A 24,174-nucleotide genomic window follows, 5' to 3' on the forward strand; every position below is an offset into this window, starting at 1 on the left:
TCGATCAGAAGGAGCGGCGACACTTATGTCTCTCTCAATCAAGTGCTTGTAATAATAATTCAATCCTTTCGTAAATAGTTAGTGAACGTTTTTCTCTTTCTATTGATATCACCTATAAAATACTATCACTGGCTGGGTACCATACATTTTTTTTCAAAAGTGGCAGAATATGTGCATCAGATGTTCACCTTGTGCGAGCATGCATGACACAGGGATATTGGCCCATGTGACTTTGCCATTTCAGAACAACAACCTTGCAATCCATGATACAGTGAAGCAAGGGCCAGAGAACAGATGTCACACCCTTCCCATGCATTAAAGATAATATTAGTACATTTATATAGCGCTTTCAAACCTCTTAAAGCGATTTACAATAACTTTCAATCAGACACAAAGTGTATAAGCAGACACACATGCGTATGCATGCACACACAAACACACATGGAAGAAACAGATGGGATAGACAAGAGATATTAATCCATTAGTGCGTCGAAGACATCAGCTGACATCCTACACAAAATGTTGCCACAGTGTCTGTAAGATGTCCACTGATGTCCTGCATCTATTCTGGTTCTTCATTCATTGGAGTTTGGTTCAATGAACACAGACTGACTCTAAATAGTTAGGTTAATCCGATCAAGGCCAGAGAATTTTGTGAAAAAGTGCTCTCCCCTTGCCAGAGGATTTTGAGGATTTAGGGGTGGGTTTTTTTTTTGGGGGGGGGGGGGGGGGGGTTAGCACAAAAACTATAGGAGATGCAGAACGAAAGTAAACGTTTTTGTGAAGGAAAATGAATATAGATTGCAAATCAGTTTCTTTTCCCCAATTATTTTGATTCCAGATAACTATCCAGGCATTTCAAAATGAACCAATTATTTTTAATCTAGATGACTATCCAGGCATTTCAAAGTGAAAATAATGATTTTCATGCATTAAAAAAGTCGTAATTCTACCTCCACAGAATCACACTCAGAAAGAAAACAAACAAAATACAGCTAGAAATAGCATGATTATTGCCTGATATGTACCTGTAAAAGAAAATAATATGGATATACATTTTTAATAACAGTCACACATGTAGTCATGTAAGTGAATGACTGTCCCAGCAACAACATACATGGGTTCGGTTAAGATAAAAAGTCAGTCATGTTCTCAGAGAGTGAGCTGACAAGCTTGTCTTAAACCTAAGAGTGTGCCTCTCTAGAGCAGAAAGCGCTTTGATGATATTCCCTTCCTTCTGGTTGTAACTGATCCAACAAAGTGTCTGCTGTGCATCTGGCTTGAGTCCTCTGTAAATACACTGGTCATCTGGTCAATAAAAAGTGTGAAAAAGTATTTTTTAAAAAGAAACACAAAAAAAATTTAAACCACATGATTCTCTATCACCCATCAACACTGGGTTTAAAGAAAATCGTGGATGATTGGCTGTTGTCATTCTTGGCAGATGATCACTGTGAAAAAACCAATTCACTGACAGCTGAGCCATGACGACTAACCCCGCCATCTGTCTGGCCTTCGACCTATTGTGTTACACCACTCCTCTATCTCTCCTCCCCCTTTTTCTCAAATTATGTGAAAGTACTGAGCATTCTTTGTCATTCATCACTCCTCTATCTCTCCTCCCTCTCTTCTCAAATTATGTGAAAGTACTGAGCATTCTTTGTCATTCATCACCTTTGAGTTCAAATGAATCATAAGACAAGACAGATCCATCTTTCATTGTTATAGTTATACATAATCATCAGCACAGCTTGCAGAGTTGTATAAATCAGCTGACTGGGACCACTGTCTTCACTTGATGAAGTGACTGATGCTTTTTTGACATGTGAGGCAAACCCTCTACACATGTGCTCCAAGTGGTCCAGTTAGCAAAACATTATAGGAAAAAGGGTCTTCCATCTGACCAATGATCACTTAAGTAGTATGTTTATAATCCAGACACATTAAACTAACCATTTAAAGTCTTTTTATGTTCATCGTACCAAACTTTGATGAAGGAAAAATTGAAATGCATGAAGTCTATGGCAACACTTTTTATAGGATGTCAGCTGACATCTTTTAGGCAGTCTGGTTAATGTGTCTGGATTATAGATATACTATTTCAATGAGCATACATCAAGTGGAGGACCTATTTCTTCTCAATGATGTTTCGCGTACTGGACTACATTAAGCGGGTATGAAAAGTGGGTTTGATCATATGCAAAATAGATGTTGGAAAATTTGTTCAATATAGACAGTCAGATTTACACAACTTTGCAGACTGCACAGATGATTATGCATGGTAATAACTATTAGAGATGTATCTATCTTGTCTGATGACTGGTTTTAACTCAAGGTGATGACAATGACAGTGACGAAACTGACAGCAAAATTTGATGCTGTGTCTAGTCCATCTGTCCAGTCAGACATCACCTTGGAGCAGGTGACAATGACTGACAGGAAGGGTGCAGTACTTCTGCATAATGATAATAATTTGAGGAGAGGGGAGGAGAGAGACATTGGAGTGGTTTAAGATGATAGGTGGAAGACCAGGCAGAGGGCATGAAGGGGGCTAGGCCAAGACCATCAATAAACTGTCTTTCACAGTGTTCATCTAGCAGGAATGGACAGCAGCCAGTAATCCATGATGTTCATCAATAAACTGTCTTTCACAGTGTTCATCTAGCAGGAATGGACAGCAGCCAGTAATCCATGATGTTCATCAATAAACTGTCTTTCACAGTGTTCATCTAGCAGGAATGGACAGCAGCCAATAATCCACGATGTTCATCAATAAACTGTCTTTCACAGTGTTCATCTAGCAGGAATGGAAAACAGCCAATAATCCACGATGTTCATGAAACAAAGGGTTGACATTCACGGGACAGGAATCACGTGTTTTATTTTTTCATGCTTTTTGTCACTGATCAGTTGACTAACTTCTTCACAGAAGAGGCAAACTGGATGTGCAGACACTTTATCAACTCAGTTGCAAACAGGGACAAGTAAGAAGATCAAAGAGCTTCCTCCTCTAAAATGAGTATGCTCTTAGTTAAGTAGGTCGGTTCGCGGCCACTGTGGCTGTGGTTAACAGCGCAGTCCAGACCCATAATTTGACCATTTTCAACTCGCTCGTTTCACTACGAAACTTAATTAAATGACACCAATCTTATACTGGAATAAAGTTCATTCTTTCATCTATCTTCCTGTGGTATTTGTTTTTATCATTCGAGTCAAACTGGTATATGCCGGGCGTTCAAACACAAAGGGTGTCGCGTCGATTTTTACTGCGGTGACAGACTCCGCCGTGCTTGCCGCGCGAGCAGAATAACATGTGTGTCACTCGATCGTTTCGCGCTGCATTGTTTGGCCATGTATAAATTTAGAAACTACGTCATTGGAAAGCCAGGATTCTCACGTTTTGATTGGCTAGAAATTTGTTGGGGTTTTCATGGAAAGTAGATCTGAAAGTCGCAGCGAAAGTGTGAGACTGATGTTTGCGACCCTATAACATACGAACCAGTGTTTCAAATCATGAGCAAATTACAAGAGAAGAAAGTTTAAACTATGCACTTTCAAGTGCAGTTCATGGCTTTTTAAAAAGAAAGAGTCTCAAACGCGCTTCAGAAGAAAAACGAGCGACTGATTTCGGATCCCACAGCGCTGCTCGACCATGGCGGCGATCGAAGCCGTCTGCTCGTCATCATCGTTTGAAGAATGGAAAACACGCCAACTTACAGGTTTGTAAGCAAATTTTTTTTCAATATGTTTATTTTGAAAATAAATGTAAATCATATTTTTTATATTTTTGTGGGTTTGGATGAATCCTAACAACTTTGCTTCAGCAGTGTTGATGCGTAACTGGGAACAGTAACGTTTCGTCAGTCACGTTATTTTTTAGCACAATTATGATTTTTTATTCGAAAATTTACCGCGATCGACAGCTGTATCTGGAAGATGAAGTGTCAGATTATTCAGTAATTTTTTGTTGCACAAGGGTTTTGAGTTAGTGAGGGCGGGTTGATGGTTTAATATTGTGACCAACGTCGGACAGCATGGGAACACGTGTATCTTTCCACTTCTGTTCTGATCGTCAAACGCCAAGACAAGATCACGCGTCTGTGTGTGTGTGTGTGTGTGTGTGCGTGCGTGCGTGCGTGCGTGCGCGCTTTAGTATGTATGTTATATGGTAAGTGTGTATGCACAGAGTTAGTGTCTGTTGAACTTACGTAGCATGCATACATGAGGTTGCTTGAGTATGGATAAGTTATTGTGTGTGTGTGTGTGTGTAAATGATGTAAAGAATAAATAACTTACATGATTAGTAAACATGAAATAAGTTTAAGATATGTTGTTAAATAACACTTACATCAATTTAAGTGAAACCATTACAGTGGAGTAGTAATGAAATTAGTAGATCATGTAGCAGTGCACATTCATCACACACTCATGCACACACACACATAAATGATATATATGCAAAAGCATCCCTGAAATAAATAAAAAAAAGTAATTTAAAACATTAGAGCTGTCTCAAATTTCATGCCTGTGTATTTCAGATGATGATCAGTATAAAGCCTTAAGGGCGACTATTGCACACAGTGGACGAGGAAGACCACCATCAGCACCCAAGGTTCCATTCAGCAACAAACTCTTGATGCAGTTAAATATGTTAAAGCATCAAGAAAACAAAACCTGGGGGGAAATGGAACATTTTCTACACAAATTGTTCCCAGAGTGTACCTTTCCACGTGTGGTGTCAATAGTTGAGCGCACTTTTAAGGAATTCAGCAAGTGTGAAACGATCAGTGGTGCTGAATGTTTTTTTACAAGAAAGGAAAGATTCATGCATCTTCCCTGGCCCCTCCTGTGAGAAGTTTGGAATTACACGTGCAGATCTTTTGAAAGGAACTGTAGAGGACCGTTAGGCTTTACTCAGTTGTCCTATTGGTCTTGTGTCTGAAGTATGTCACTTAGCTAGGATGCAGAGGATAAAGGATGCAACATTGCATAAATGGCTTGGCTGTCTTCTATGATGAAGGCTTCTTCATTGGCCAGGTGCTCCAAGTATACAGTGACAACAAAGCAGACATCAGCTTCATGTTGCAGAAAAACAACACCAACATCTTCAGATGGCCCCAGTCTGACAAAATCAACACTGTAGAAAGCATCTATGTGTTTTTCAGTGACTTCAACCTGATTCCGACGAACAGTCTGGAGTGTGCAAGAGGAGCAATGGAAAACATTGCAGATGAAATGGAAACAATATATACACACATTTTGTTAATTGATTAGGCTTAGTTGTCCAAGTCAAAGACTTCTGTTATGTCAGATATGCATATTTACAATTACTCTGGTGATATCTGACAGCATAGTCTCATCATGATTGTAAAAAACTTGCTCATTTGTTACTAAAAACCATATACTTTGTGACTGTTTTCATTATTATCTGCATTTCTGATAGCATTAAGTCTTCCAAAAAACTGTATTCTACATGCTTTTCTGAACATGCACATATTTGAAATGTTTTTGCAGCATGAAAACTTTCTGAGATATCAACATTATAAGTCGGCATGTTATCACCATGAAATCCGGCCATTCGACACTTGACAAAACTGAATATTTTGCTATTTTGGAGGCACTGTCTCTCTCAAATCATGTTCTTGAGTAGGCCAGAAAAAATTCAGCATAAACTAGGTATTGGTGGTACCAAGTACAGCAAAGAACAATGTGGTAAGTCTTCATCTTAAAATTTTATGACGTCTAAAAATAGCAATTTGTTAAATCTGTCAAAACGCGTCATTTTTGCACATTTTTAGATGCCGTTTTCTTAAAAACTACTGGGTATAATGCAATGAAAATTTGCATGTGAACTTAGTTTTTTATGTTCTTTCCAATGGTGTAATTAGTTTTTAGATATGTTGAAGTTCAAAATTTAAGTGGTCCTACCTACTCTTAGGTGTTAAAAAAAAAACTTTGACTGCTCAGTTTCTGAGAACATGATTGACTTTTTAACTTGACTGAATCCAAGTTTGTCATTGTTGAGAAAGTTATTCACTTACATGTCTACAAGCATTGTGATTGTTATCATAAACATATAGCCTGTTTTATTATCTTCTACAGGTATGATGTGACAAAAAGCATACTATTTTGTTTCGTTTCTTTGTGGATTCCATTAAGTGGAGGTGGAAATAGACTTTTTGATGCACAAAAAGCATAAACATCACTGTGAAATGCCTGAATAGTTATCTACAGTCAAAATAATTGGGTGGAAATCCCAGGTTCAGAACCCATGCTCATTTTCCTTTTTTTTCTTTTTTTTTTCTTTTCTGTATCTCCTATAGTTTTTATAGTATAATTTAAAAAAGGAAAAAAAATCCCTGAATCCTCAAAATTCCCTGGTAAGGGGAAAGCACTTTTTTATATGATTTTTTTAATACAAAATTCTCTGGCACTGAATGCATTACTATTAAGTTTTATAAAGATGTTTCTTATAACGAGTGGCAGCACTTGTATATGCGTGAGTGTGTGTGTATACGCGCGCCTGCGTGCGCGCATGTATATTATGGCATGTGCAAATGTCTGTATGAGTGCAGATGAAATTTAGTTAACATTGCTAAAAGCTGTGCCAGCGTCCTCAGCATACAATTGTCTCGTCAGCATAGCGAACCTTAACCAAACAAACAATAAAGCAATTAATCAATCAAGAAAAACCAGAATCAATTACTGAACCAACCATGCACTTAAGCATACATAAGAAAGAACCAAACGCACGCATGTCATGAATTTGAACTACCACACGATATGTGTATGTTTGTGTGTGTGTGTGTGTGTGTGTGTGCGTACACACACACATATATATATAGATAGATAGATAGATATAGATAGATATAGATATGTGTATATGTATGTATATATATGTGTGTGTGTTTTTTTTTGGGGGGGGGGGGTTGTTTTTTGTTGTTGTTTTTGCTTGGAAACTGAACAGATGTTAAGTTTGTACTTAGCCGCTGTAACCGAGGAAGTTTTTTTTCTAATATCCACAAGCACAGGTGCGACCGCGTATACGTGCATACGTGCACTCACGCGCGCGCACACGCGCACACACACACAATACCAGGAACTCGTCCTCTATTCATAGGCTCTGGTCTCAGATCTGTGAAGGGAGAAGGAATTGAACAAAACAAAAAAAGGAAAAAAAAAAGAAACAAGCAGAGTGACTGCGATATAGCTCGCGAGCGGTAGTTCAGATTAGTTCTTCTTTTTTCAATCTATATCATGTGTCAGTTCCTTTACATGTGTATACATTTTTATTGTTTAGTGATATTTATTGTACCTTATCTGATGTCCATTTTCCCAGGCCACAAATATGTGCACTTGTGGACCTACATAGTATACTGCTTTTGTTACCCAATGTTATACCAATATCGCTTTAGTACAGTGGCTGTGAAAACAATGAAGGCATCACCATTGAGTCTTGTAAATTATAAGTCAGTTAAAGAAAATATTAGCATTGTATATGAAAATATCCTTACTGTGCAATTAAGCTGATTATTATCATACAACTATAATTAGCTAAATATGACAAACATAACGATATCGTCCCTGAATTGTCAGGGACTAGATCTTAAGAAAAGAAGAGATGTGTTTCATTTCCTTAGAAATAAATCATACAACATCTGCTGCTTACAAGATACACATTTTACTACAAAAACAGAAACATATATCAAATCAGAATGGGGATATGAATGCTTTTTTGCATCCTATAAATCAAATGCAAGGGGAGTGGCAATACTGTTGAATAACAATTTTGAATTTGAAATCAAGAAAATAGGAAGAGACGCAAATGGAAACTTTATAATGATATCCCTAAAAACTATGGAAAAAAATATTTTTTTTGGTAAACGTCTACGGTCCAAATAAAGATGATCCAAACTTTTATGAAATTTTAAAGGAAAAAATATTGACATGTGACAATCATGCCACAATGTTAGTGGGTGACTGGAATTTGGTTCTTGATCCTCATCTAGATTACGACAATTATAGTAACATCAATAACCCAAAAGCAAAGAATAGTGTAGAAAACATGATTGCAGAACTTAACAGATGTTTGGCGAGAAAATAACCCACAGCTTAAGCGTTTTACATGGAGAAGAAGCTCACCTATAAAACAAAGTAGACTTGATTTTTTTCTTATATCAGAAAATATTTTGTATAATTTTGAAGACACAGATATTATACCAGGGTATAGAACAGACCACTCAATGATTATTTTGAAACTAAAATTGGTAAAAATATAAAACGTAATACATTTTGGAAATTTAACTGTAGTTTACTCAGAGATAAGCAGTTTATAGATGAAATTAATAAACTAACAGATGAAATTATATGCGAATATTCTTCAGAACAGTACGATACGGAGACCCTTCACAGAATTTCGTCTATGAACATTGAATTAATAGTCTCAGATAAGGTATTCACACAATTCATGCTCATGAAAATAAGATCTAAAACTATAGCTTATGCCACAATGAAGAAAAAAAATACAAAAGAAAAAGAAGAAATATTAAAAGGAATTGATCTTTTGGGGAAAAAAAAAGAAAAAAAAAGAAAACAGAACAGAAGAAGATATGAAACTGTTAAAAGAAAAACATCAGGAATTAGAGTTTTTGAGAGAGAAAAAGATACAAGGCATTATATTGAAATCAAGAGCAAAATGGATAGCAGAAGGAGAAAAGGTAACCAATTATTTTTGTAATTTAGAAAAAAGACATTATGTGAATAAGAGCATGGCCAAACTGATAGATCATAATGGAACACTAGCAAAAGAGCCAATAAAGATAAATCAAGAAGTTAATTCTTATTATAGAAATCTATACACATAGAAAACTTTTGATGCATGCAGTATAAGGGATTTAGTTAGTGAGTTACCTACACTATCAGATGATGAAAGTAATTTGTTGGAAGGAGAAATAAGCTTAGAAGAAGCTAGTTTAGCGTTAAAAAATATGAAAAATGGAAAGAGTCCTGGCACAGATGGATTTGGAGCAGAATTTTTTTTAATTTTTTTTATAATAAACTGGGTCCTTTTGTAGTGCGTGCTCTGAACCAATCAATGAAAGATGGAGAACTTTCGGCCACTCAGAAAGAAGGAATCACAACGTGTATTCCAAAACCAGACAAATCTAAAGAATATATAAAGAACTGGAGACCCATCTCACTTCTAAATGTTTTATATAAAATTGGATCGACGTGCATTACAAATAGAATAAAGATGGTTCTTACAAAATTAGCTGATGAAGACCAGACAGGTTTTGTTGCAAACAGATACCTGGGAGACAATATAAGACTCATATTCGATTTAATTGATTACCTGGAAACACGACAATTACCTGGACTTCTGATTTGCTTGGATTTTGAGAAAGCGTTTGATTCTCCTGACTGGAACTTTTTATTTAAAGCTTTGAGCGCATATGGATTTGGGGACAATATATGTAGATGGATACAAACATTTTATAACAGAATAAAGTCAACTGTTCTAGTCAACGGTCAAACGACAGAATGGTTCTTTGTAGAAAGAGGTTGTAGACAGGGTGACCCACTCTCTCCCTATTTGTTTATATTATGTGTAGAAATTTTAGCTATTATTATTAGAGAGGATAAAGATATAAAAGGTATAAAGATAAATGATAAAGACCATAAAATATCACAGTTTGCTGATGATGCACAGTTGATGAATATTGGGGACTGTTTATCGTTTGAAAGATCTGTTCGACATGTAGAACAATTTGGCAAGTTTTCAGGGCTTTTCATGAACACACAAAAAACACAAGCTATATGGTTAGGAAATAAAAAACATTCAAAAACAAAATATATGCAACATCTAAACATTAAATGGGATCCAGAAAGATTTAAAATATTAGGAATATGGTTTACAAATGACTTGAAAGATTGTGAAAAAATAGATTATGCAGAGAAACTCTACGAACTGAAGTCCTTATTCAAAATATGGATGAAAAGAAATATTACACCTATAGGCCGTGTTGCGGTGTTAAAATCTCATATCTTATCCAAACTTATTCACCTGTGGATCTTGCTCCCAAATCCTCCTGATGATTTTATTGATAGTTGCCAGAGGATGTGTTTTCAGTTCATATGGAATGGAAAAAGAGACAAAGTGAATAGAAAAACAGTAACAAAAAGTGTTAAAGAAGGTTGTTTAAACATACCAGACATAAGAAAATATATTCAAGCATTAAAACTCACTTGGATAAGAAGATTTAAAATTACAAAGCATAAATGGAAAAACATTTCAGTTGAAATGTTCCCATTTTTCACTGAATTAGAAAGATATAGACCCATGTGTGCATTGTGTAAATGTAATAATAATTCATTTTGGAAAAACACTTTCATGGCTTACAGAGAATTTTGTTGTCGGGTTACACCTAAATCAGATATTGACCTTCTGTCAGATCCAGTCTTCTATAACGAAAAATTTAAGATTGGAAATAGTACTATAAATCATAGAGACTGGGTTGATAAAGGTGTATACTGTGTTTCGCACTTCCTGAATGACAATGGACACTTTCTTACACAAAACGAATTTTGTGGAAAATATGAACTGAATGTACATTTTCTGGCGTACAATGGTTGCTTAAGAGCAATCAAAAAATACATGGAACAGGTAGGTCTTAATGTTCCAACAACCCACAGTTTCCCTGATACACCAGGGGCATTAAAAATAATATACTCGACACCTAAAGGATCACAGCGATACTATGACGTTCTAGTATTTGATGGTACAATCCCGAAAGTGGTCTGAGAAACTGGGAACAAATATTAGTTGGGTAAAAGCTTATAACAAACTTCATAAAATTAAAGACATAAAACTAAGGTGGCTACAATTTTGTATATTACATAGAATCATGGAACGAATGTTGTTTTAAAGGAAATGGGAATTGTAAACAGTATTGATTGTGATTTTTGTTTAGATGTTAAAGATAATGTTGAACATATATTCTGGCGATGCCATTACTCAAAATGCTTTTGGATAAGTCTAGAAGAACCATTAAAAATAAACTGTACAGTGTGTGAAAATTTGAAGTTCAGTGAATGTACAATACTGTTTGGTTTCCATGCTGATATGAAGACAGACTCAGTGCTTGATTTATTAATCCTCCTGGAGAAGATGTATATATATAAATGTAAGTTAGATAAATGCCTTCCAAATATTCACGCTTTTGAACATTACATTGTTTCAAGATACAAAATCGAAGAATATAACGCTAAGATAGCATGTGAAACACACAGCTTCAAAATAAAATGGTTGCCATACTTACCTTTATAAAACATATAAAAACAATATTTCAAACCATGTATGGAAATAAAACACAACTAAGTTAGATGTTGAAAAAAATGGTGCAAGTTGATATGTAGGAATATGGATATCTATTACTTTTTTTGAAGACTTATTTAAAATTACTTATTCAAACATTCTCAGTTGTTTGTGCTTAGAATGTTATATGTGTATATCAGTTATATGTGTGTGTGTTTTGTTGTTGTTTTTTTGTTTTGGGTTTTTTTTTTATGTTGTTGTTTGTTTTTGTTTTATTTTCCTATTGTTACTATGTTTTTGTCAGAGTTGTTTTTTCTCTTTTCCCAATATATGTATTTATTCATTTATGCCTTCATGTCAATTGTCCATGTGTTATAAAAATGGGGGGGAAAAAAGCTTTAAAAAATTTTTTTTATAAAGATGAGGTACTTTGGCAGACTGAAAAAGGCAGTAAATTCCAGATTTGTACAGCTGATAGCCAGTTTACATAGCATGTTTTGCAAGTGTCTAAAAGTTCCTGAAATGACAAAAACACTGTCTGGAATTAGTGGTGGGTGGGAGGTATGTTGAGTGGTATGTGACAGGTATGTGTGTGATATAGTGCCTGTAGGAGGAGGCTGGAAAGATGATGATGACAGAGTGATGAACATGGACATGCACTTTTCTTGATGTGTGTGCAGATCAAAAGGAGATGTTCCTACACGTGTTGTGAGTACACCTATTTTTTTCCTTTTCTGTCGCCTGTCCTGTCCATTTTATGTGTGTGTGGATGCTCAGTAATGGCGTGTGGCCATACTGCAGTGCATGTGTGGAGAGGAGAGAGGAGGAGGAGGGAGTGAACACTCTGTGAAGTTGTCAGCTTCATGGAGGTGTCAAAGCATGCACGCTAATCCACATCCACACCACATTTGCTTGGAAAACAGATATCAAAGTTGCATAGAAGGTAAATGATTGAAATAAAATGAAAATAAAAATTGGCCACATTCATTGAACTTGTGCACACCCACACTTGCGTACATGCTCACACAGGCATGCAAATGCACGCGCACGCACACGCACACACACACACACACACACACAGACGAACATAATGCTTGTACAACATTTTACAGTCTCACAAGTACCCATGTGATGCAGGGGGTGGGATTTGTCATGGTGTGGTCAGTACAGGTGTGTGGCTGTGATACAGGGGTTCATGGTGTGGTCAATACAGGTGTGTGGCTGTGATACAGGGGGTCGTGGTGTGGTCAGTACAGGTGTGTGGCTGTGATACAGGGGTTCATGGTGTGGTCAATACAGGTGTGTGGCTGTGATACAGGGAGTCATGGTGTGGTCAATACAGGTGTGTGGCTGTGATACAGGGGGTGTCATGGTGTGGTCAGTACAGGTGTGTGGCTGTGATACAGGGGTTCATGGTGTGGTCAATACAGGTGTGTGGCTGTGATACAGGGAGTCATGGTGTGGTCAGTACAGGTGTGTGGCTGTGATACAGGGGGTGTCATGGTGTGGTCAGTACAGGTGTGTGGCTGTGATACAGGGAGTCATCGGTGTGGTCAGTACAGGTGTGTGGCTGTGATACAGGGGTGTCATGGTGTGGTCAGTACAGGTGTGTGGCTGTGATACAGGGGGTGTCATGGTGTGGTCAGTACAGGTGTGTGGCTGTGATACAGGGGTGTCATGGTGTGGTCAGTACAGGTGTGTGGCTGTGATACAGGGTGTCATGGTGTGGTCAGTACAGGTGTGTGGCTGTGATACAGGGGTGTCATGGTGTGGTCAGTACAGGTGTGTGGCTGTGATACAGGGTGTCATGGTGTGGTCAGTACAGGTGTGTGGCTGTGATACAGGGGGAGTCATGGTGTGGTCAGTACAGGTGTGTGGCTGTGATACAGGGAGTCATGGTGTGGTCAGTACAGGTGTGTGGCTGTGATACAGGGTGTCATGGTGTGGTCAGTACAGGTGTGTGGCTGTGATACAGGGTGTCATGGTGTGGTCAGTACAGGTGTGTGGCTGTGATACAGGGGGTGTCATGGTGGTCAGTACAGGTGTGTGGCTGTGATACAGGGTGTCATGGTGTGGTCAGTACAGGTGTGTGGCTGTGATACAGGGAGTGTCATGGTGTGGTCAGTACAGGTGTGTGGCTGTGATACAGGGAGTCATGGTGTGGTCAGTACAGGTGTGTGGCTGTGATACAGGGGGTGTCATGGTGTGGTCAGTACAGGTGTGTGGCTGTGATACAGGGGGTGTCATGGTGTGGTCAGTACAGGTGTGTGGCTGTGATACAGGGGGTGTCATGGTGTGGTCAGTACAGGTGTGTGGCTGTGATACAGGGGGTGTCATGATGTGGTCAGTACAGGCGTGTGGCTGTGATACAGGGGGTGTCATGATGTGGTCAGTATAGGTGTGTGGCTGTGATAAAGGGGGTGTCATGATGTGGTCAGTACAGGTGTGTGGCTGTGATACAGGGGGTCATGGTGTGGTCAGTACAGGTGTGTGGCTGTGATACAGGGGGTGTCATGATGTGGTCAGTATAGGTGTGTGGCTGTGATACAGGGGGTCATGGTGTGGTCAGTACAGGTGTGTGGCTGTGATACAGGGGGGTCATGGTGTGGTCAGTACAGGTGTGTGGCTGTGATACAGGGGGTGTCATGGTGTGGTCAGTACAGGTGTGTGGCTGTGATACAGGGAGTGTCATGGTGTGGTCAGTACAGGTGTGTGGCTGTGATACAGGGGGTGTCATGGTGTGGTCAGTACAGGTGTGTGGCTGTGATACAGGGAGTCATGGTGTGGTCAGTACAGGTGTGTGGCTGTGATACAGGGGAGTCATGGTGTGGTCAGTACAGGTGTGTGGCTGTGATACAGGGGAGTCATGGTGTGGTCAGTACAGGTGTGTGGCTGTGATACAGGGGGTGTCATGGTGTGGTCAGTACAGGTGTGTGGCTGTGATGCAGGGAGTGTCATGGTGTGGTCAGTACAGGTGTGTGGCTGTGATACAGGGGGTGTCATGGTGTGGTCAGTACAAGGCGTGTGGCTGTGATACAGGGGGTGTCATGGTGTGGTCAGTACAGGTGTGTGGCTGTGATACAGGGGGTGTCATGGTGTGGTCAGTACAGGTGTGTGGCTGTGATACAGGGGGTGTCATGGTGTGGTCAGTACAGGTGTGTGGCTGTGATACAGGGGCAGGGGGTGGCGGTGCTGGGAGCCACAGCAGTGGAGCAGTGGAAGGTGGAGGATGACTGATGACGCACAACTTTCACTTCAGGTATTTGTTTATTTGTTTGTTTTTTTAACAGAATTTTTATTCAGTAAATATGTCACACATGTACAGATAGACAGCGGAGCAACAGCAAGCTAATAGCTTATATCGTGCTCAGGAATGTGATTAAATACATTTGTTTTGTTTGACAGCTGGTGGACGCTACACAATTGCAATTATGTTGAAATACACATTTTCCAACTGCATATAAATGACAGTCATTGCAGACATACATTATTTCACTTTTTTTTCTTTTTTTTTAAGCCGCCGTGGAGATTAATATATTTAAAGAATTTACAGTGAATATAAACATCATTTTTAAGATACTTTGTTCACAATAGAAAGCAGAAAAGGCAAGAAAAACAAGTTAGTGAATAAGATAAAGAAATGAGAGAAGAAGAAAAAAAAAGAGAAGAAGAAAAAAAAGAGAAGAAAAAAGAAGAAAAATATACACATGGAGAGGGAATAACATTACACATAATCGTACTTGATTAGACCGACTAGACTGGAAGTATGGAAAGATTACATGTTCAATGTAGAAGATATAGTGAGTCACACCTAGAACAGTGCATACTTAAAATCTACTGGATTCAGTGATGAATTTGTGTACAGTTTCAAATATCAGCATGTTTATGTTAAGTTGAAAATTGTAACTACCATGCAGGAGAGTATGTATCTGAATATATTCTTGGGGAAGATTTAAGACAGTATTTCTACGAGCCACGCTAAAACACAGACACGATAGCAAATAGTGCTCAGCTGTTTCTCTACCATTGCCACAATCGCAATTGTTTATTTGTTCGTTTATCTATCATTGTCTCCTACAGCCCAGCAAACCACATAGGGCCAAGTCATGGCTGAAGACAATCCCACAGAACCTTGAGAAGAAGGGGGGTAAAAACTGGACAAGAAGATCAGGTTGAAGTACAGTCATACCCAGTACTTCACATGAGCCATGAACATGTCGCTGATATTTATCATTCTGTCATTTTTTCACTTGAGGATCGAAGAATGGAACCTGGACACAATCTTGATTATTTATAATACACAAAATCATATAGAGTAACAGGCTTATAAAACCAAAAAATGCCAGTGCCTACTCTCAAAAAGATCACAGCATAAGACTGTTCAGTTGTCCAGTCAAGAAAGACAAGGACTTCCACATTTTCTACAAACAAACCATATAAATGAAGGACCAGCAAGTAAGAAAACAAGAAAGGATGAGATGACCTGAAGAAAAAGAAAAAAAACAACCCAGAAAATAGGAGAGTGAAAGAATAAAGTTTTAAAAAAAAAGGAGGAAATTTCTAGCATGGAATTTTCAAGAAGTGGTGATACTATTTATACTGAAAGAAGCTCTGGCATCCCCACCAGGGTGTGGTTTGTGGTGAAGTTGTCATCACCAGTGTGTGGACAGTCTGTGCTGGGGATGAGTTGGCCTTCTCTTTGTGCTTCTGGAGCAGAAACCAAAGGCCTGCAAATGATGGAACACATCTGATTCCAAAGTCACAGTGTATGTACAGTGTTAAAGAAGTCTGGATATGTCTTGGAAAAAGGAGAGAACCATTTCCAGGGCCAGAAAAGTCTTGGGGAAATGTTTTGCCATTTAGGGGCAGGAAAAGTTTTGTAATTTTGATGAAACCCTTGACCAATTTGATTCAACAAAGAGTTCAGTGCACTTTTTAAAAAAATCAAAAAACATGTAAAAGCAGTCAAAAAAACAAGAGAGGCAAGGTCTTCAAGACTCACTTGTGACACACACTTTGCGCTCTGTATTTAATATTATAAAGCCTTTTGGGGGAGGGAAAAGAAAAAAGGGCGTGTTAGCAGGTTTGAATCAAGCATATTCGAGTCGAGAGTAATTAGTCTTACTCACGGCGCTAAAGCACTCTTACCAATGGAGTTCAGAAATTAATATTTAAACTTATGTTTTCTTAGCGTAATAAATCGATTACAGTATTCGTTTGAATCATGTTATTTTGGTAAATCTGGATTATTTAAGAATTTCTTAAGTCTGCTGCAAAGGAGACATTGCTGTGACCTGAGGCACACCTCAATATGTGGCTGTTTTCTCCAGATCTGTGGAGATCTGTGTTCGACAGGCTTACATTAACTACAACCTGGTCCATTCAGTTTCTCTTTTATGTTTATTCTAGTTAATTCAGTGTCCACTTTAAAACATTCATATGCAATAAACATGCCAATGGTGTAGTTGGTGTCACTGTATGTGTTCTGTCAGGAATTTGTATTTCTGTTCTTTTAATTGCTAACAAGAAAAATGAAGTCATGCCTTCTTCAAACTACATGAATTGTGATTTTCTGGGTCAGAATTCTCAACCAAATAAACTGTCCATGATCTGGAAATACAGCTTTATCCGGAAGACTTACAACCTATTATTGGTGTGACTGTGAAGATTTTTTACCCACTATATATGATCCAATTTTGGTATTGGCAAAGTTTTTCCAGAAAAAATGACAATGTTAAAGTTTACCATGGACACACACACATACGATACACATCGTAATACATACACACACGCGCGCGCGCGCACACACACACACACACACACACACAACTGAACACCAGGTTATTACATAGACTGACATGGTTTACACAAGTGAGTCAAAAAGTGGTGAAATTTGAACATTACTACCAGGATATCCACCAGTCTCTTTCTTCAGGGTTGTTGCAGACAAATTTTATATAGTCTGGCTTTATGTTTGGTGTGGAAAATTATCAGTCTGGTCTGTAAAAAGTATGGAATTTTGTTTTGTCACATATGTCGGAACTGGTTTAACAACATCTAGATCAGACCTTGTGGAGAACTAGAGTTGTGCTTGGTTCAAGCAGAAATTTGTTCAAGAAAATTGTGTGCTGATATAATACCAAGTATTGCTTATGGTGTGCTAAGACATGTTAATCATGGATTTTTTTTTTCCATTAGTTATGACAGAATAAGGTGAATGTGAATGAAATAATAACAAGCACCAAGCTGTATGCACCATCATAGTTGTCATGCATTTCTGTTCAGACAGCACAATGTGGGAATTAAGACTGTGCTTCTTGGACTTGAAAAAAACATATCCACAATGTGTGTCTTTTGTACAAAGAGAGTTCTCTATACTGAAGCATGTTTTGTTTTGTTTTTTTGTTGTTTTTTCTTTCTTTTTGCTGACTTTAGTAGCAGAAATCAAGAACTGCCATGTATGAAAGTGTGGCACTATTGATCTGATGTACAGGAGTAAATAGAGAGCTGTCTAGTGATAACTTTCAGTCAGGACACTGTACCATTATGTTCCACATTAAGTAGAGAGCTGTCAGTGATAACTTTCATCAGAACTGTACGTATGTTCCCATTAAGTAGAGAGCTGTCAGTGATAACTTTCAGTCAGACACTGTCCAGTAGTTCACATAGTAGAGAGTGTCAGTGATACTTTCAGTCAGGACACTTACCAGTATGTTCACTTTAAGTAGAGAGCTGCAGTGAAACTTCAGTAGGAACTGTACAGTATGTCCACATTAGTGAGAGCTGTCAGTGATAACTTTCAGTTTAGGACACTGTACCAGTATGTTCCACATTAAGTAGAGAGCTATCAGTGATAACTTTCAGTCAGGACACTGTACCAGTATGTTCCACTTTAAGTAGAGAGCTATCAGTGATAACTTTCAGTCAGGACACTGTACCAGTATGTTCCACTTTAAGTAGAGAGCTATCAGTGATAACTTTCAGTCAGGACACTGTACCATTATGTTCCACATTAAGTAGAGAGCTGTCAGTGATAACTTTCAGTCAGGACACTGTACCAGTATGTTCCACATTAAGTAGAGAGCTGTCAGTGATAACTTTCAGTCAGGACACTGTACCAGTATGTTCCACATTTGTACTTTTTAATGTTGTGCTTGTAGCAGTTATAAAAGTAAGATGTAGCAACACCTAAAGTAAGGTGCAGCATTACTTTAAAGTGAGGTGCAGGTGCGCCTAAAGCAAGGTGCAGCACTTACTGCAAACATCGGCCATTCTCAATAGCAGGTACAGAACTTTAATCCCACAAAGTGAAAAGATCTTTCAGGTCTGTCACTACTTCCTTCACGTCTGTAGTCCTGAGAATGACTTGCTGACTTGTACAACTGAATTTTATGTGTGCTAACCCTGCCACAAATGAAGACTAGGATTTAAGTACTTGATTGTCCATTAAAAAAGATGTTTGAAATGGACATTTTTCTTCTGCAGTGTATACACGACAGACAAGAATTTCAAAACAAATAGAAATCAGTAACATAGCAATCATACATAAGAATTTTAATGATAAAATGGATATGATCTCAGCTTTTACGTTTGCCACCCAATATTATGCGCATATGTCCACAGAGTGTCATTCATACTTCCGTCAATAATCAATCATCAACCAGCACACAGTGAGCATCACCGAGCCTCTGACTGGACTATTATTTTCAGACAGTGCATTTTACTCACAGAATGACCAGATGAACGCTCCTAAGCACAGATGTATTCTGTGTGAGGACAACACTTTTAGTAGACTTGTTTTGGCTGCAAGTCTTGTATATTACAAGTTGGACAAGTTTTTAGCATATGATTTATTGATATGGATACTTATATAGCGCCTATCCTCAGTCGGAGACCAAGTTGTAAGCACTTTACAAACACGCGGTCATTTGCACAAGCTGGCTACCTGGGTAGAGCCGACTGACAGATGTCACTGGGTGCTCATCATTCGTTTCCTGTGTCATTCAGTCAGATTTCAGGCAGGCACACATACACACTCAGACAGACATGTAACATTTTACCATTTTGATTTTGGTACTACTTGACTTTGTGACCCCTCTCATTGTCCTCTCCCTGACCAGTGCATTGGGTTATGCTGCTGGTCAGGCATCTGTCTAGCAGATGTGGTGTAGTGTTTTGGATTTGTTCAAACTAACAGATGCCTCCTTGAGAAACAAACTGTCTCTTCTCCTTATTGTTTTTATCATGGCTTTATTGTATAGTATGTAAATACCAAAATAATCATGTTCTGTGCATGCCCATGTAATGCCTGTATAACTTTATAATTTTTTTCCTGTTGGTGAATGTTTTGCCTTTACTTTTTTCTCTCTTTTTGCCCAGAGGGTTGGATATTAAAATGCATATTGTGCTTAATCCCTTACCCTTTTTTGTGATCCCACTCCTCTCTCTTGACTCGCACAAGGAACATATTTATCCATTTATGATTTTATCTGTGTGGAAGCTTTTCTTTAGTCAGTCTATGGGCATGTTGCAGTGTAGTTGGTGGTGGTGCATTGTTTTCGTGTGTAGTGGCAGTGACAGTGAATCAGAATCAGAATCAATTTTAATGTCAATTAAACCTGAACAAGGTTTATAAGACATGCATGCAAAGTTACATGAAACCACGCACAAAAAAGCAAAACAAAATACATAAATATTGAACAAGACATTGAATCACTCCTGCACGCTATGGTGTTTTTGACAGCATTTACTGACAAATTTCCCAAACAGTCCCACAAGTTTGTCTTCCAGTATTAGCTGACTGGGTTTAATAATATTTGGAATGTAATTTTGAATTTTTTGTATGAATTCTATTCTAATTTGTATAATTCACAGTCATCTAAGAAATGAAATTCATCCTCTATTGTTTGACATTGTAAAGATAGTCTCCTTTCTTTTGGGATGTTGAAATATTGGCCTTTTTCTATTGCTAAATCATGACAGGATATTCTTAATTGGCACAGTGATTGTTTTTGATTATAATTAAGATATCCTTCAAGCAAATAAGGTTTGGTTCTGTATTCATGAGTAATTTTATTATAGAATAGTAGTTTAGATTTATTTTCAGATTTGTTTCTCTTCCAGAATAAAACAGTGTGGCTGACAAGGAAACATGTCTACAGTTTTAGATCCTGCACTGGACCAGGATTTTAACTCCTCCTCTGACGAGACACTGAGTTATGGTCTTGGTGCAAGTCTTTCAGATGATATGATAAACCAAGGTTGGATGTGTAGCATGCGCATGTAAAATAACCCAAGGCAGCAAATGGGCTGTCCCTGTCGAAATTCTGTATAAGAAAATGCCGTGCTGGTAGTAAAACAAATCAGAAAGGAATAAAATAAAGAGTGGCATTGTGCTGTGACGAAAGAAGGAAAGACCAGCCTAGATTTCACACAGAGAAATCTGTTTTGACAAATAATACAATTGAACAAAAAACAGAAATAATCCTGTTGTATCTTTGTATTGTTTTCATGTCCTTTGTGTTCATGTTTCAGGCAAGAAGAGGAGGTGTGTTGGTGACCTCATCAGGGGTCAGGGGTGGTCACGGTGTCACCATGTTGTGGACGATGGATGCCCCTTCCCCCCCACCCACCCCTCAAACCCCCCTCTTTACTGTACAGCCACTGGATGGGGGACACTGCAGCTTCCACTTCACAACTGCTCCACCACCACCATGTCAGGGCGTTTTGCTTTTTTGCCCCAAAATCACCAGCTTTACACACACACACACACACACACACACACAAAGAGAAAAAAAAAAGAAGGAATTTTGTTTAGTTTTCTCATACATACTGGTGATTGTAGACATTTTGCTAAAGTATTGCATTTCACATTTGAATATTCTCATTGAAAAATAAATCACTGAAAGCAAGGTAGGAGAGTAGAGGGAGTATGGTGAGTCAGGGGAAACAGGGAAGGTGGAGGATAGAGTCAAAGATGAATATTTGAAATAAACAGAAGTACAATTAAAGGAAATTACTTAATGGACTTCATTAAAGGGAAATCGTCAATGGAACAGGAGAAATGACTGATGATAAATTTAAAAAGAACCAAAATTCAATAATGCTCAAAAGTGTATCACGGGTGTTCAGTGCTGGCACTTTAGTTGGCCCTGTGAAAGTTCGTGAACCCAGGAAGTAGGGCATGGATATAAATAAACGCGGCTGACAAACAGGCTGCGCCAGCGGCACTCGCTGTACGCTTGTTCGGCGGTAAATCTGCTTTGTTTCTTTCGCGCATCATCTCCTCGGATGGATCGGAAATAACGACTAAAGAAGTGGTTTTCTAAAAAGAACACAAAAATTAGCTTTCCATTGACTCCAAACACAATATGTTTTCTTACATAGCGGTTGTTGCGGCGACGGCTGAAACATAAATGAAGAAAGAGAAGAGAAGGATAAGCAGAAACATGATCGCAAAAATCGTTAAGTTTAAATCCCTCTCTAAGAAAACAGGCGTTTAGCACAATAACATCGTAAATACACACAGAACATATAGCATGCCTGCATGCAGATCAGCTTACCTTTTGAGTTGTGCGATTTTTCTTGGCAGCACAACAAACGTTTAAATGAACACACTGTAGCATGGTGAGTGAGAGTAGCGTAGCAGGGGGATGGAGAGCGGGGTGAGTGTCTGTTGGCTTATGGCACTGCCGTGCCCTTCATTCCACAAGAAAGACGAAGATTTTTAAGGTAAAAAAAAAAAAAATGAAACGATGATGTTGATAAAATAATGAAATTTTGTAAATCAAATCAAACTGCACTCCAATAATACAACCAGGAATAGCAATAATTCAACTTTCTGTAATCACTGCAGGAAATGTGTGGATGCTGTGAAAAGGTGGGAAAAGTGGGGCAGGGGCTGTGGGGCCGAGTGAAACAAAGAAGGCAGTGTCCAGGTTTGGCGCGCGGGGCCAGAAATACCGCGGCGAATGTGCCGGTCAGTGCAGAGTGCGGTGGGAAAGTCTGGCATTAAAAAATGTTTGACCCAAGACGCTAGACGCTGCTCGGCCAACTAAAGAGCCGGATTTTGTGCTCGGCTGAGCAGCCGTGGTATGTTTTATTGAGGCAGAATATAATTTTGATGCGTTCAGTGTTGACAGGATGAGTTAACTCACAATCACGGAAGATACTCAAGATTGAAGAAAAAAAGGATACGCAAAATAGTTTGGGGGAAAAAATCAGGTCTGATTTTATGAGTGGAAATGGAGCTGAAATATTTGTAAATGCTCTGGACGTAACGACTAACAGCAGTTGTGTTGTTTTCCACCACAGTCTTGTTCTATGCATAAACATGCACACTCACTTCCACATTCATCCACTCACCCACAGACACTTATACATTATAACAACACACACACACACACACACACACACACACACACACTGTTTACAATCATCAATATTGTCACCATCATGCGGCAAAGCAAACAAAATTCTAGCCACTTCTTCATTGTACATCCTGGCATCCATGCTGATACAAAATGCAACAAAATTCAACCAAAACATTCTGAGAAATTGCTTCAAACACACTGTGAGGCAGTTGCCATTTTGGAAACAAAGTTTGGTAATCACCAGTAACTGTGGCAAAGTGGTTAGTATCACGGACTGACAACTGGGAAGACACTGGCTCAATTCCCAGCTGAGATGGGTTTTTTCAGCCTGTTGCTGTATCTACCCAGAGTTGAGTGTGCTGTTGGCTTAAATGGGAAGACTTGGCCACACAGTCTTGGATCATCCACTTCACAGATTTGTCTTTGGTTGTGTTGCTCAAAATTCCTCACCAACACTGCAAGTGTCTGCCTCTCTGGGGCCTGGTTAATGCCAGAATATCATGATGAAAGGAAGCACAGAGTACACAGCCTTGTCACATCGTTCCACACCTACATGAACCTCCATTGCAACTTCATCATCACCATCATTCTCAACCTCATTCATCATCAATATGGAAAAAAGCAATTATCATTGTCAATAGGGGGCTTAGTAGGTGGTGTCCTTAGTAAGCTGAATAAAAACAGCCACTACTGAAAACCACTAAAGTGACTCAGCAGCAGTGCAGGGTCTCCTCTGGTGTGTAGCCTCATGGCGACCTAATGTGGATGGTTCACTGTGGACTGCACTGCAAACACTAAGACCGGGGCAGATGAACTATGGTGTGCCCATGTATGGGGCACTTGGAGTGAGCAGCATGGAGATATACCACTGAAAATGGTGCAGATGACAGGGCAGCAAAAAAAAAAAAAAAAAGTTTCAATAATCATGTGACCAGCCCAAAGTTTGTTTATGCAATGACCCCAGAATGGCAGCTAAAATCATGGTCAGGAGTGAAAAAGTTCCACAGCCAAACCATTTCAATACTATTTACATTACTCCATGGAATGGGGCCAGCCAGAAATAGACAGGTGTTGGTGGTGTTTGTCACACAGGTCAGAGTTGTGATTTTTCATGTGAAGTTAAGTTTGAGGATAAACAGATGATAACACTTACAGTTTGTATGTGTAAATGTGGGTTTGTAATAGCAGAATGTGTGTGCATCTATGTATGTATGTGAAAAACTGAAAATGTTAAATAGAAAGGAAGGTCATTTTATCAATGTTAAATAAATATGATCAAACTGCATTTGTTGTGCTTTTGTTGCACTGACTGGTCTGTGTGTCAGTATACCATGTCAAAAGTACTTTTGTCACAACAGCTTTCTTTGTGTGAAAGTTGGGCTGTCTCACCGGGGACAGCCTGTCACCACAATTTTGTTTTTCTGTCTGTGTGTATTTGTTTTACTATCAAAGTGGATATTTCTACAGAATTTTGCTAGAGACATCTCT

At 38.7% G+C, this 24,174-nt stretch overlaps 1 protein-coding gene across 1 annotated transcript in view; it reads left to right on the forward strand.

The window, feature by feature from the left end:
* LOC143283924 (exosome complex component RRP45-like) overlaps positions 1–23,971 on the forward strand; it is a 69,525-nt gene extending 45,554 nt beyond the window's left edge. Inside the window, exons 11-13 of the mRNA XM_076590364.1 lie at positions 11,995–12,022; positions 14,489–14,573; positions 20,849–23,971. Of these exons, the coding sequence (XP_076446479.1) occupies positions 11,995–12,022; positions 14,489–14,551 (91 nt within the window). The 3' untranslated portion in view covers positions 14,552–14,573; positions 20,849–23,971. The remainder of the gene's footprint in view (positions 1–11,994; positions 12,023–14,488; positions 14,574–20,848) is intronic.
* The last annotated feature ends 203 nt before the right edge of the window (positions 23,972–24,174 follow it).

Source organism: Babylonia areolata, chromosome 7, assembly GCF_041734735.1.
Source record: "Babylonia areolata isolate BAREFJ2019XMU chromosome 7, ASM4173473v1, whole genome shotgun sequence".
In the NCBI taxonomy this organism is placed as follows: Eukaryota; Metazoa; Mollusca; class Gastropoda; order Neogastropoda; family Buccinidae; genus Babylonia; species Babylonia areolata.